The sequence below is a fragment of the Odontesthes bonariensis genome, chromosome 7 (assembly GCF_027942865.1).
Source record: "Odontesthes bonariensis isolate fOdoBon6 chromosome 7, fOdoBon6.hap1, whole genome shotgun sequence".
In the NCBI taxonomy this organism is placed as follows: Eukaryota; Metazoa; Chordata; class Actinopteri; order Atheriniformes; family Atherinopsidae; genus Odontesthes; species Odontesthes bonariensis.
The window spans coordinates 16,120,847-16,133,219 of NC_134512.1; the positions used below are offsets into that span (position 1 = coordinate 16,120,847).

General features: G+C 37.3%; 1 protein-coding gene across 2 annotated transcripts; it reads left to right on the plus strand.

Moving 5' to 3' along the window:
• Window positions 1–976: 976 nt before the first annotated feature.
• LOC142384668 (ankyrin repeat and protein kinase domain-containing protein 1-like) lies at window positions 977–11,579 on the plus strand. Of its 2 annotated transcripts, none has more exons than XM_075470966.1 (12): window positions 977–1,294; window positions 8,404–8,595; window positions 8,679–9,030; window positions 9,113–9,252; window positions 9,352–9,401; window positions 9,565–9,720; window positions 9,929–10,011; window positions 10,104–10,170; window positions 10,269–10,318; window positions 10,513–10,561; window positions 10,687–10,929; window positions 11,015–11,579. In XM_075470966.1, the coding sequence occupies exons 2-12, from the start codon at window positions 8,444–8,446 to the stop codon at window positions 11,020–11,022; spliced, it is 1,350 nt and encodes a 449-aa protein (XP_075327081.1). In that variant the 5' UTR covers window positions 977–1,294; window positions 8,404–8,443; the 3' UTR covers window positions 11,023–11,579. The 2 variants fall into 2 exon arrangements, with proteins under 2 accessions (XP_075327081.1, XP_075327082.1); XM_075470967.1 differs by having other exon boundaries at window positions 10,516–10,561.
• Window positions 11,580–12,373: the final 794 nt, after the last annotated feature.

Consider the following 12,373-nt stretch of genomic DNA (forward strand, 5'->3'; position numbering starts at 1 on the left):
GATCGATTTAAAATATCGATAGTATCGATACTAACGTTGGTATTGGGTATTGATCGATACTTGTGTGATGAGATCAATTCTTTTTTTTTTTTTTTTTTGGGGGCTTTTTATGCCTTTAATGGACAGACAGTTGGAGAGAGAGACAGGAAGCAGGGGGCAGAGAGATGGGGAAGACATGCAGCAGATTGCCACCCCAAAAGGGAAATTTAAGTTTTCTATAAACATTTCTGAGTTCCTTAATAAAAGTATTTTTATTTGCCTGCAAACTTTGTCCTGTGTTAATTATCATCATAAACATGATTAATTAAAGGAAAACTTATATATTTAATTAAATAATCATAAAAATTCAAGTTTTCATTCAAATTTGCATATTGATGATGCATTCACTTAATAAATTATGATACATTGATCTCCCCTACACAAAAGTAGATGGTAGTAGTAAAAAGTATCGGTATTGGTATTGGTATCGGCAATACTGGCCATGTATTTACTTAGCATCGGATCGCTACCAAATTTTGCAGTATCGCACAGCCCTAGTAGGAGTGTGTTGGCCAGTGAGTGCTCTAAAAAAAAAAAAAAAAAAAACAGTTTTAAAACTGCTGCCAAGAAGCTACCAGCTGTAAATACAAAGCCACCAAGTTTAAAGATATTTTTCCATCTGGAATTACTGTTTATTATTGTTCTTATTGTTTATCATTATTATTTTTCTGCATTTAGTTTGTAAACTTATTTTCTCAACTTCTTTCAGACAGCTTTTTTGCATTTCGTTTAGTCTGCTTAACTCCTTGTTCATATTAAGAAAAAAACATCTGTCCTAGAGTGAACTGAAACTTGACAGTCTAGATCTGAAATCTATAAGCAAAGTTTTTTTTTCTTTTGGCACTCCTCACGAATCAGACAAGACATGAGAGAAAAAAAAGAAAAAAGGGAAAGGCAAAAACAGCCCCTCAAACTTCCTCTCAAAGGGTGTGGTCTCTATCGCTCCAGGAAACATTTTTATCTAGTTGTAAATATGTTCAAGTTTGATCCTGTTGCAGCTTTTGCTGTATGATTCTACGCTGTCATTTCATGCTGGAGTTTCATTTGGAGCAGTTTATATTATTCTAAGTTCACTGTACCATCTGAATTTTTTATTTTTTTTCCCCCCATTCAAATCCCGCCCCTTAGCTGTTGCTTGATGCAGCTCAAAGTACGGAGACAGGAAACTGGAACTTGTTTAGCGTTGTTTTCTCACAGTTCTGTTCAAAGCTATTTCTTGAAAACTTTTGTGGATAACCTCTTGTGGAGATACACGGTGAGTAGGAGCAGGCTCTCTAACTATGTAATCAGAGAATCAAAATTGTGCTGAAGGACAAAGTGGGTCACTAACTTAATGCTGCTCACGACGCTGAAGTTGGCATCCGATTCGCCAGCCTCCGATTCGCGCATTAAAGGGGTGGGCATAAAGGGCCATTTCACTGCTTTTTTTGCATTTTGATCGACCAAAACAAGGTCCTGTATGGAAACTACAAAAGTTACACTGATCAAATCTGGATGGAATTATTCTAAAGAGGTTGTAGATTCATTAAAATCTTGTTTGGGATTTGTGAAACCTTTTTCTGATTTGTGAAAATACAGAACAGGGCCATTCACTGCTTTTTTGGTATTCTGATCACCCTGAACTGGGTCCTGTATGGAAACTACATTACTTAGACTGCTCAAATTTGGATGGAATTATTCTAAAGAGGCTATAGATTCATTAAAACCTTGTTTGGGATTTGTGAAACCTTTTTCTGATTTGTGAAAATACAGAACAGGGCCATTTCACTGCTTTTTTGGAATTCTGATCACCCTGAACTGGGTCCTGTATGGAAACTACATTACTTAGACTGCTCAAATCTGGATGGAATTATTCTAAAGAGGCTATAGATTCATTAAAACCTTGTTTGGGATTTGTGAAACCTTTTTCTGATTTGTGAAAATACAGAACAGGGCCATTTCACTGCTTTTTTGGTATTCTGATCACCCTGAACTGGGTCCTGTATGGAAACTACATTACTTAGACAGCTCAAATCTGGATGGAATTATTCTAAAGAGGCTATAGATTCATTAAAACCTTGTTTGGGATTTGTGAAACCTTTTTCTGATTTGTGAAAATACAGAACAGGGCCATTTCACTGCTTTTTTGGAATTCTGATCACCCTGAACTGGGTCCTGTATGGAAACTACATTACTTAGACTGCTCAAATCTGGATGGAATTATTCTAAAGAGGCTATAGATTCATTAAAACCTTGTTTGGGATTTGTGAAACCTTTTTCTGATTTGTGAAAATACAGAACAGGGCCATTTCACTGCTTTTTTGGTATTCTGATCACCCTGAACTGGGTCCTGTATGGAAACTACATTACTTAGACAGCTCAAATCTGGATGGAATTATTCTAAAGAGGCTATAGATTCATTAAAACCTTGTTTGGGATTTGTGAAACCTTTTTCTGATTTGTGAAAATACAGAACAGGGCCATTTCACTGCTTTTTTGGTATTCTGATCACCCTGAACTGGGTCCTGTATGGAAACTATATTACTTAGACAGCTCAAATCTTGATATAATTATTCTAAAGAGGCTATAGATTCATTAAAACCTTGTTTGGGATTTGTGAAACCTTTTTCTGATTTGTGAAAATACAGAACAGGGCCATTTCACTGCTTTTTTGGTATTCTGATCACCCAGAACTGGGTCCTGTATGGAAACTACATTAGACTGCTCAAATCTGGATGGAATTATTCTAAAGAGGCTATAGATTCATTAAAACCTTGTTTGGGATTTGTGAAACCTTTTTCTGATTTGTGAAAATACAGAACAGGGCCATTCACTGCTTTTTTGGAATTCTGATCACCCTGAACTGGGTCCTGTATGGAAACTACATTACTTAGACAGCTCAAATCTGGATGGAATTATTCTAAAGAGGTTGTAGATTCATTAAAATCTTGTTTGGGATTTGTGAAACCTTTTTCTGATTTGTGAAAATACAGAACAGGGCCATTTCACTGCTTTTTTGGTATTCTGATCGACCAAAACAAGGTCCTGTATGGAAACTACAAAAGTTACACTGATCAAATCTGGATGGAATTATTCTAAAGAGGTTGTAGATTCATTAAAACCTTGTTTGGGATTTGTGAAACCTTTTTCTGATTTGTGAAAATACAGAACAGGGCCATTTCACTGCTTTTTTGGAATTCTGATCACCCTGAACTGGGTCCTGTATGGAAACTACATTACTTAGACTGCTCAAATCTGGATGGAATTATTCTAAAGAGGCTATAGATTCATTAAAACCTTGTTTGGGATTTGTGAAACCTTTTTCTGATTTGTGAAAATACAGAACAGGGCCATTTCACTGCTTTTTTGGTATTCTGATCACCCTGAACTGGGTCCTGTATGGAAACTACATTACTTAGACAGCTCAAATCTGGATGGAATTATTCTAAAGAGGGTACAGAGTCTTTAAAACACATTTTATTATTTGTGAAAACTTTATTTGGTCATTGAAAATTCAAAAAGTTCCTCTGAGCTTTCTTTCTTCTTTTCATTTGGACCATCCAAAACCAGAACCTGTATGAAAAATGATTAAATATGGGTTTAATCATTGATCACATGATATAAATGATATCAAACACACTTTAGAATTTGTGAAACCTTTCTTTGTCCCAAAATTCACAGAAGTCCTCGCCTCTCCATGTTCATTTTAATTTCCATGAGGATCTCCTGTCTTTCACTACATAGGAAAAAGAAAAAGTTCATGCATTTTACATCTAACTATTTACAAGAGTCTTCTTCACTTGTTGACTTTATTATCATGTTCTTTTATCTAGAAACAATGACTTCTCTCACCTTTCTCCCATCTGCCCGTGGTCAACCTCTGCCACCGATTCAATCCGTTTCATTTTTCTGACTACTTCCAGAGCCTTTATTGTTGCCTGCATCAGACATCCCATAGTCCAACCATTAATATGCCCTATTCTGTATTGGATGCTTTGATGAAATCTGCATCACACATTTATTGCTGTCATCTCATGAATCTTTCCACTAACATGTGCTATCATTTCAGACCCTGCTTGTCTTCTCCTGCTCCCATCATAGTCATCTTACCTCCCATCTGAGTGCAGACAGAACCTTCTTCATCCCATTATTAACACTATCTTAGATGTCTGTAAAACAACTGTTCAACATTGTCTTTGCCTTGCAGCCCTTTAGCCTATTTGTGAATGTGATAACCTGCCATTGTAATAATGAGATTAAAAACTGTCTATTTGGCTAAAGTTTGTTTCCAGTTGCCATTTTACAAGACACGTCAAGAAAATAAAAATTTATTTTATTTGACATATTTAATGTAAAATAATGGGTGGTTAAGACCAAAAGTAATCATTAGGTTGTGCTTACATGATTTAGAATACTGTACATGGACATATGTATCTGTTAGGATGGCCATGTAGCAGCTGGATACGCAAGGTAGGAGGCTTGAGGCAGAGGTAGTGATGAACCAACCGGGTGTTTTATTCACCAACATTTACATCAATCATACACTTTAACATGGACACATACTGCGGACCAGGAGCACTGTGGTCCTAGCAGCATTCGTAGTAACAGGACCAACTCTCTCACGTGGTACAACTGGCAGCCTTATATCCTACTCTGGCTCCACCAACCAAACCCCTAGGGGATTCTGCTCCTCCCATTACACATCCCCATAACAACAACACACAAAAACCTTAAAATACATTTACCCTCTATTATAAAATCAATCAATTCCTAGCATGTCTAAACAAAAGTACCAAATCTACCAAAGACTTCCCCTAACTGATTCTGGTGCACTCCCCCCTACACTAATCAGCACATGGTACGACCCGGAACCTTCAAACGCTGCAGACTGAATGTAGGGACTCTTTTGACTGAGCACCCTGGAGAGGAGACATTGGTGAATGACTTTACACACAAATTTCAGAATTCACAATTCCAAACAGCATAGTCACCTCACAGTTTATCACATCCTTTAGCTACACGTATCCTTATCACAGAGCATTTCAGGCTACTAACTGACTGGATGTTTCCCTTTACAGGCCTGGTCCCCCCTCACTCCCCGCTGAGGGCAACACAGGACCTGCACACCCACCTGTTGTTAATATACACATTCAATAAAACATTTGACAATTTATTTATGCCACATTATTAAAAATACTACTCATGTGACCTCAAAGACCAAAAGTCAGTAATGAAGATTACCTTCATTACAGTAGCCCATTTTCCCATTGTAATTTATTTTACTCTACTCTGGAGCCACGACAACACTACACATTTTTAACTGACCAAACTACACACTGTTCTATCTATATTACAACAACTTAACAAGAAGTTTATTTCTCACTGGCAACCACTTGAAGATATGAAGAAATAGTTTAACCCAAAAGACATCTTCAACATTCCAGAAAGACAAATCTTGATTAAGTAAATGTATTTCAACCTTACATTCACAAATTGTCTGGTATAGGGTGAACTCTGACAGCAAAATGTAATGTTTAATATCCAATTCATCAGTGCACATAACACATAATGGCAAAATACTACGGGTTTGATAGACGATATAATCAGGAAGTTGTGGTACAGTATCTAAGATAGTGTTAATGAAGGGATGAAGAAGGTCCTGTCTGCACTCAGATGGGAGGTAAGATGACTATGATGGGAGCAGGAGAAGACAAGCAGGGTCTGAAATGATAGCACATGTTAGTGGAAAGATTCATGAGATGACAGCAATAAATGTGTGATGCAGATTTCATCAAAGCATCCAATACAGAATAGGGCATATTAATGGTTGGACTATGGGATGTCTGATGCAGGCAACAATAAAGGCTCTGGAAGTAGTCAGAAAAATGAAACGGATTGAATCGGTGGCAGAGGTTGACCACGGGCAGATGGAAGAAAGGTGAGAGAAGTCATTGTTTCTAGATAAAAGAACATGATAATAAAGTCAACAAGTGAAGAAGACTCTTGTAAGTAGTTAGTGACGTAAAATGCATGAACTTTTTCTTTTTCCTATGTAGTGAAAGACAGGAGATCCTCATGGAAATTAAAATGAACATGGAGAGGCGAGGACTCCTGTGAATTTTGGGACAAAGAAAGGTTTCACAAATTCTAAAGTGTGTTTGATGTCATTTATATCATGTGATCAATGATTAAACCCATATTTAATCATTTTTCATACAGGTTCTGGTTTTGGATGGTCCAAATGAAAAGAAGAAAGAAAGCTCAGAGGAACTTTTTGAATTTTCAATGACCAAATAAAGTTTTCACAAATAATAAAATGTGTTTTAAAGACTCTGTACCCTCTTTAGAATAATTCCATCCAGATTTGAGCAGTCTAAGTAATGTAGTTTCCATACAGGACCCAGTTCAGGGTGATCAGAATACCAAAAAAGCAGTGAAATGGCCCTGTTCTTTCTTTTCACAAATCAGAAAAAAGGTTTCACAAATCCCAAACAAGGTTTTAATGAATCTATAGCCTCTTTAGAATAATTCCATCCAGATTTGAGCAGTCTAAGTAATGTAGTTTCCATACAGGACCCAGTTCAGGGTGATCAGAATTCCAAAAAAGCAGTGAAATGGCCCTATTCTGCATTTTCACAAATCAGAAAAAGGTTTCACAAATCCCAAACAAGGTTTTAATGAATCTATAGCCTCTTTAGAATAATACTATCCAGATTTGAGCAGTCTAATGTAGTTTCCATACAGGACCCAGTTCAGGGTGATCAGAATACCAAAAAAGCAGTGAAATGGCCCTGTTCTTTCTTTTCACAAATCAGAAAAAAGGTTTCACAAATCCCAAACAAGGTTTTAATGAATCTATAGCCTCTTTAGAATAATTCCATCCAGATTTGAGCAGTCTAAGTAATGTAGTTTCCATACAGGACCAAGTTCAGGGTGATCAGAATTCCAAAAAAGCAGTGAAATGGCCCTGTTCTGTATTTTCACAAATCAGAAAAAGGTTTCACAAATCCCAAACAAGGTTTTAATGAATCTATAGCCTCTTTAGAATAATTCTATCCAGATTTGAGCAGTCTAATGTAGTTTCCATACAGGACCCAGTTCAGGGTGATCAGAATACCAAAAAAGCAGTGAAATGGCCCTGTTCTGTATTTTCACAAATCAGAAAAAGGTTTCACAAATCCCAAACAAGGTTTTAATGAATCTATAGCCTCTTTAGAATAATTCCATCCAGATTTGAGCTGTCTAAGTAATGTAGTTTCCATACAGGACCCAGTTCAGGGTGATCAGAATAACAAAAAAGCAGTGAAATGGCCCTGTTCTGTATTTTCACAAATCAGAAAAAGGTTTCACAAATCCCAAACAAGGTTTTAATGAATCTATAGCCTCTTTAGAATAATTATATCAAGATTTAAGCTGTCTAAGTAATATAGTTTCCATACAGGACCCAGTTCAGGGTGATCAGAATACCAAAAAAGCAGTGAAATGGCCCTGTTCTTTATTTTCACAAATCAGAAAAAGGTTTCACAAATCCCAAACAAGGTTTTAATGAATCTATAGCCTCTTTAGAATAATTCCATCCAGATTTGAGCAGTCTAAGTAATGTAGTTTCCATACAGGACCAAGTTCAGGGTGATCAGAATTCCAAAAAAGCAGTCAAATGGCCCTATTCTGCATTTTGACAAATCAGAAAAAGGTTTCACAAATCCCAAACAAGGTTTTAATGAATCTATAGCCTCTTTAGAATAATTCCATCCAGATTTGAGCTGTCTAAGTAATGTAGTTTCCATACAGGACCCAGTTCAGGGTGATCAGAATACCAAAAAAGCAGTGAAATGGCCCTGTTCTGTATTTTCACAAATCAGAAAAAGGTTTCACAAATCCCAAACAAGGTTTTAATGAATCTATAGCCTCTTTAGAATAATTATATCAAGATTTGAGCAGTCTAAGTAATGTAGTTTCCATACAGGACCCAGTTCAGGGTGATCAGAATAACAAAAAAGAAGTGAAATGGCCCTGTTCTGTAGTTTCACAAATCAGAAAAAGGTTTCACAAATCCCAAACAAGATTTTAATGAATCTATAGCCTCTTTAGAATAATTCCATCCAGATTTGAGCAGTGTAACTTTTGTAGTTTCCATATAGGACCTTGTTTTGGTCGATCAAAATGCAAAAAAGCAGTGAAATGGCCCTTTATGCCCACCCCTTTAATGCGCGAATCGGAGGCTGACGAATCGGATGCCAACTTCAGCGTCGTATGCTGCTCTCATGTTAGTGTGAAAGCAAAGGCGAACAAAGTGCTTACAGGGAAATATAGAATTAATCAAGCTATGTTTACCAATGTTTCTTTTCTTTTCCGAAAGATCTCTATATTCTTTTCATTCAATAGATTTTGAAGTTGCAAGCAGTCTGCCTAAAATCAGCAGGAGATGGCACTGCTGAGCGGTGAGCGGATTGATAATGACCACCTCGGAGAGAATTGGGAGTGGATTGGCGCTGGAGGATTTGGTGATGTCTATAAAACCAGGCACAAAAGTTTGGGGCTTGATATGGCCATTAAGTTAGTTCGTCAGGATCCTCGGTAAATCACTTTTCTGGACACAATTTGAATTTATCTTGCTTTATCAATGCTCATTCAGTTAACAGTTAGCTGTCTCATTCCAGCTCCATCATGCCCAAAGAGAAGGCCCTGTATGAGGAGGCTTCTCATATGGATAAGGCATCCTTTGACTTTGTACTGAGGATTTATGGTATTTACCAGGGATGCCCACCAGTTAAAGGATTGTCAATGCAACAAGGAATAGTCATTGAGTTTATGGAAAGAGGCTCTATTGAGACCTTACAGAATGCCCTATTTGACAGGGAGGCAGGTAAGGCCATCCCACCTCCATGGCCACTGGCGTTCCGTTTAGCCCATCATGTGGCTCTGGGAATGAACTTTCTCCATTCCATTGGCCTTTTACACCAGGATCTAAAGCCAGGCAATGTATTACTGAATGATGACCTAAATGCGAAGGTAAACTGTCATGAAAGCTTTAAGGTTTATATCAAACTAAAACTTATATTGAATGATGTATTTTCCCTCTTTTTGTTTATAGCTGGGAGACTTTGGTCTGTCCAGGGTTTCCGCAAGTATTTTGAACAGTGATGAAGCAGCAGTTGGAGGCACCAAAAAGTACACGCCACCTGAGGCTTTTGATTTAAACTATAAACCTGTTCGTTCCTTCGACATATACAGGTAAACATTGAATAATACTTCTATGAATTTAAAAGTTAAAGTAAGTAAAAAAACCAAACTCATTGTAATCTAAAATCAATCAATCGCCATTCCTTTCAGCTACGGTATCCTTCTCTGGTCTATCTTTGCTGGTGAGGAACCATATCCAGGTACAATTCATTTATTAAATTCTTTATAATAGTTTTATTAAGTAAAAGTACCATCCATCACTTCACTCCTAACCTAATAATTACACCCATGGTTTATTCACACTTCTTATGTGCACATGCCTGCTCTGCTTTGCTTATATACCTTTATTGTATTGAACCTCAGGTGCTGATTACGAGCGTGTGGTATTAAGAATCCCCAAAGGGGACAGACCTAACTGTGAAGGACTTTGCCAGAAAGATGTAGAGGGGTTGAAGGCCCTGGTTGACCTCATGAGGAAGTGCTGGGATACAGAGCCGTCTAAGAGGCCCATCTTCAGTGGTACATATACATGTTTTTCATAGTAAATACACGCTTATTGACACCATTTCAGATCATTTACTGTATAATACTGTATAACAGTAGACTGAATTGGTCTTTTATCAGTACTTTGAATACATGTATTATCTGTTAAGCTCTTATCCATTAATGCATGTTGATCCCTCTATACACAATACCCTCTGTTGTGAAACATATGGCTTTGTTTCAGAGATCCACAAAGTCACTGACAGTGTGTTCACAAAGCACAAGAAGGATATTCGTCATGCTGTCAATGAAGTCTTGCAAAAACTGGTATAAATTGTCATTTTAGAAAAGGAAATTGAGGACTGACAAGTCTTGTTTTATTATTCTAATCCAATAAACTATTTTCCTCCCTGTTTCAGGACTCACCAACCAGTGGCCAACATTCTAGGTTAAGAGTGGCAAGCAGTCGGACGTCAACAACACCCGGTAGACTGTCTGATACTTTTGTGTGTGCTGGACATGTTTCTACTTATTCCTTATCATCCACAATAAATCTAATCCAGATATTTCCTTGTCTTTCTCAGATGAGCCAATCTCGGTCGATGTTGTGGATAATCCTGCATGTCCATCACAGGTGTACTTTGTTCACTTGAAAATCAAATCAAATCTTAGTACATGACAAACTAAAAAAAAAAGAGAAAAACATTCTTTTAATTTGTACATACTAAAAAACTTAGTCTCAGTGGTTTGTGTGCGTCTGTTCATTCTGCTATCTGGTATGTTACACAGTATAGGCTAACACGCTTTTTTTTTCTTTTTTTTTTCCAGCAGACTTCTGTCAGTGCTGGTACAAAATGTCTGACTGTTGAAGACAAAGGTATGTACCATTCCATTAGTTTACAATCATGATTCTTTGTGTCATGAAATTACATTAATCTTTGAGGAAGATGTCATTTTCAGTTATACCTTTACATGTTTTTATTCTTCTCCTTTTACAAATAGCAAAATTTGTTGATGACAAAATGCCAGATTTAGTACAAGACACCGAGCAGGTAATGGATATAATAGATGAGGTTAGACACATGTTCCACAAGGAAGCCTACTCAACGATCAAAGCTGAAAAGACACCCCAGGAAAAAATGAGAGCACTCTATGACGGGCCATTTCGTTCAGCGGGAGAGGTGCTCAAAGCAGCCTTCTATGACGCCCTTAAAAAGCGCGCGCCCGAGCTGATGAGGAAGCTAGGTACGATTTGCTCTTGTAGGTCACACAAGATTTAAGATCTTTGATTAGTCAATCAGCTTTTTAATTTCACTTTTTTTCTCCTCAGATGGCTAACTCCAGCGCAGTTGTGGTCTTCCTGCATTTATGCACAAAGTGTCAGAGACTTATCCCTGCCTTCAATTTTTTTATCTATACTTTTTAACTTTTCTTTACCATTTGTTTTACTTATTATACAAGAAGTTGTTAAACCTTTGTATACAACAATTTAGAAGTTTGCATCTCAAAAACATCTCACACGCAAACTACACACTTCCCAACACCTCTGCCTTTCAGTTTGCCTCCTTATATTTTTGCATTGAATACATTTTTGCCTCACCACATATGAAAACTTTGATAAATAAATAGAATAGAATACTACTTTCAAGTAGTAAAACTTTAAAAAACAATCTGACTGTATCCCACTGAACCCCCACCTCTCTTTTTTATACCAATTCAAACAAATTTTTCAGACGCTAGAAATCACCTTGAAGGTCAATATATTATTTATATATGAAGAAACTGTTGAGAACTGATGTAACGAAACAGCATCACTGTAAAGGGAAATAAAAATCCATCAAGTTGTGCTTTTATGGCCTTTTATTGAGCGTGCATGTATTACATCACATCCTACAAGAGCATTGTTAAAAAAAATTAATAAACTTGTGATATCGATTGGTTTATTACGCAGGAGGCTTGCTAAATGTTTCGTTATGAAATATTTTACAGTTAAAAATATTTTGTTTCTTTTTTAATATTTTTTTCAAAGGGCAATAGTTTCAGTGTCAATGACTAATTGTTTGTGTAATTGATGATTTGAGGGAGTGTGTGTGGGGGGGTTATTGTTCGTTTGCTCGAGTGGTTGAAAAACAGAGAGACGTGGATCCGGAGAGGGACAGGGACTGTGTAAGAGGCTTTTCTGGTTCAATCCCTCTGTAACTGTCACAACCAGTCTGTCAGTCACCTGCAGATGATGGCATTACAGGAAACAAAGCAACTCTCCTGCTGGGGTTTTGTTTACAGGTCCATTGGACACTACCACCACGCCAAATTATGAACTGACTGAATACTGACTGAATAATTCTATGGCGACAGGAAAGACTTGTGTGAGTAGTTTGTCCTGATGTGGCCGTAATGCATCAACAGGTATCGTCAAAATGTGGGAAACGGTTTACAACTTGTGTTGTTACACAGCTATGACAGAAAGCATGAAGCACATGTGTGTTGAGACTCAAACAACTGCTAAATGCAGCAAGTTGGTGCATGTGCTGCACGTGCATACAGTCTTGTAAATGTCTGTCAGTCATGCTTGCAGCGTAACAGGGTTTGTCCTCTGTCTCATTCACACTTTGTCTCCTTGAGTGCTGCAAGAGCACACATACAGGTTCACACCATGCTAGTCCTTGGAGGAAAGTGTTCAAGTGTCATC

Bases quoted from the DNA above. Each gene is read 5' to 3' on its own strand.
- LOC142384668 (XM_075470966.1), top strand. From the start codon at position 8,444: ATGGCACTGCTGAGCGGTGAGCGGATTGATAATGACCACCTCGGAGAG. The intron at 9,253-9,351 runs GTAAACATTGAA...CATTCCTTTCAG, and splicing joins CGTTCCTTCGACATATACAG to CTACGGTATCCTTCTCTGGT. The intron at 10,319-10,512 runs GTGTACTTTGTT...TTTTTTTTCCAG, and splicing joins ATCCTGCATGTCCATCACAG to CAGACTTCTGTCAGTGCTGG.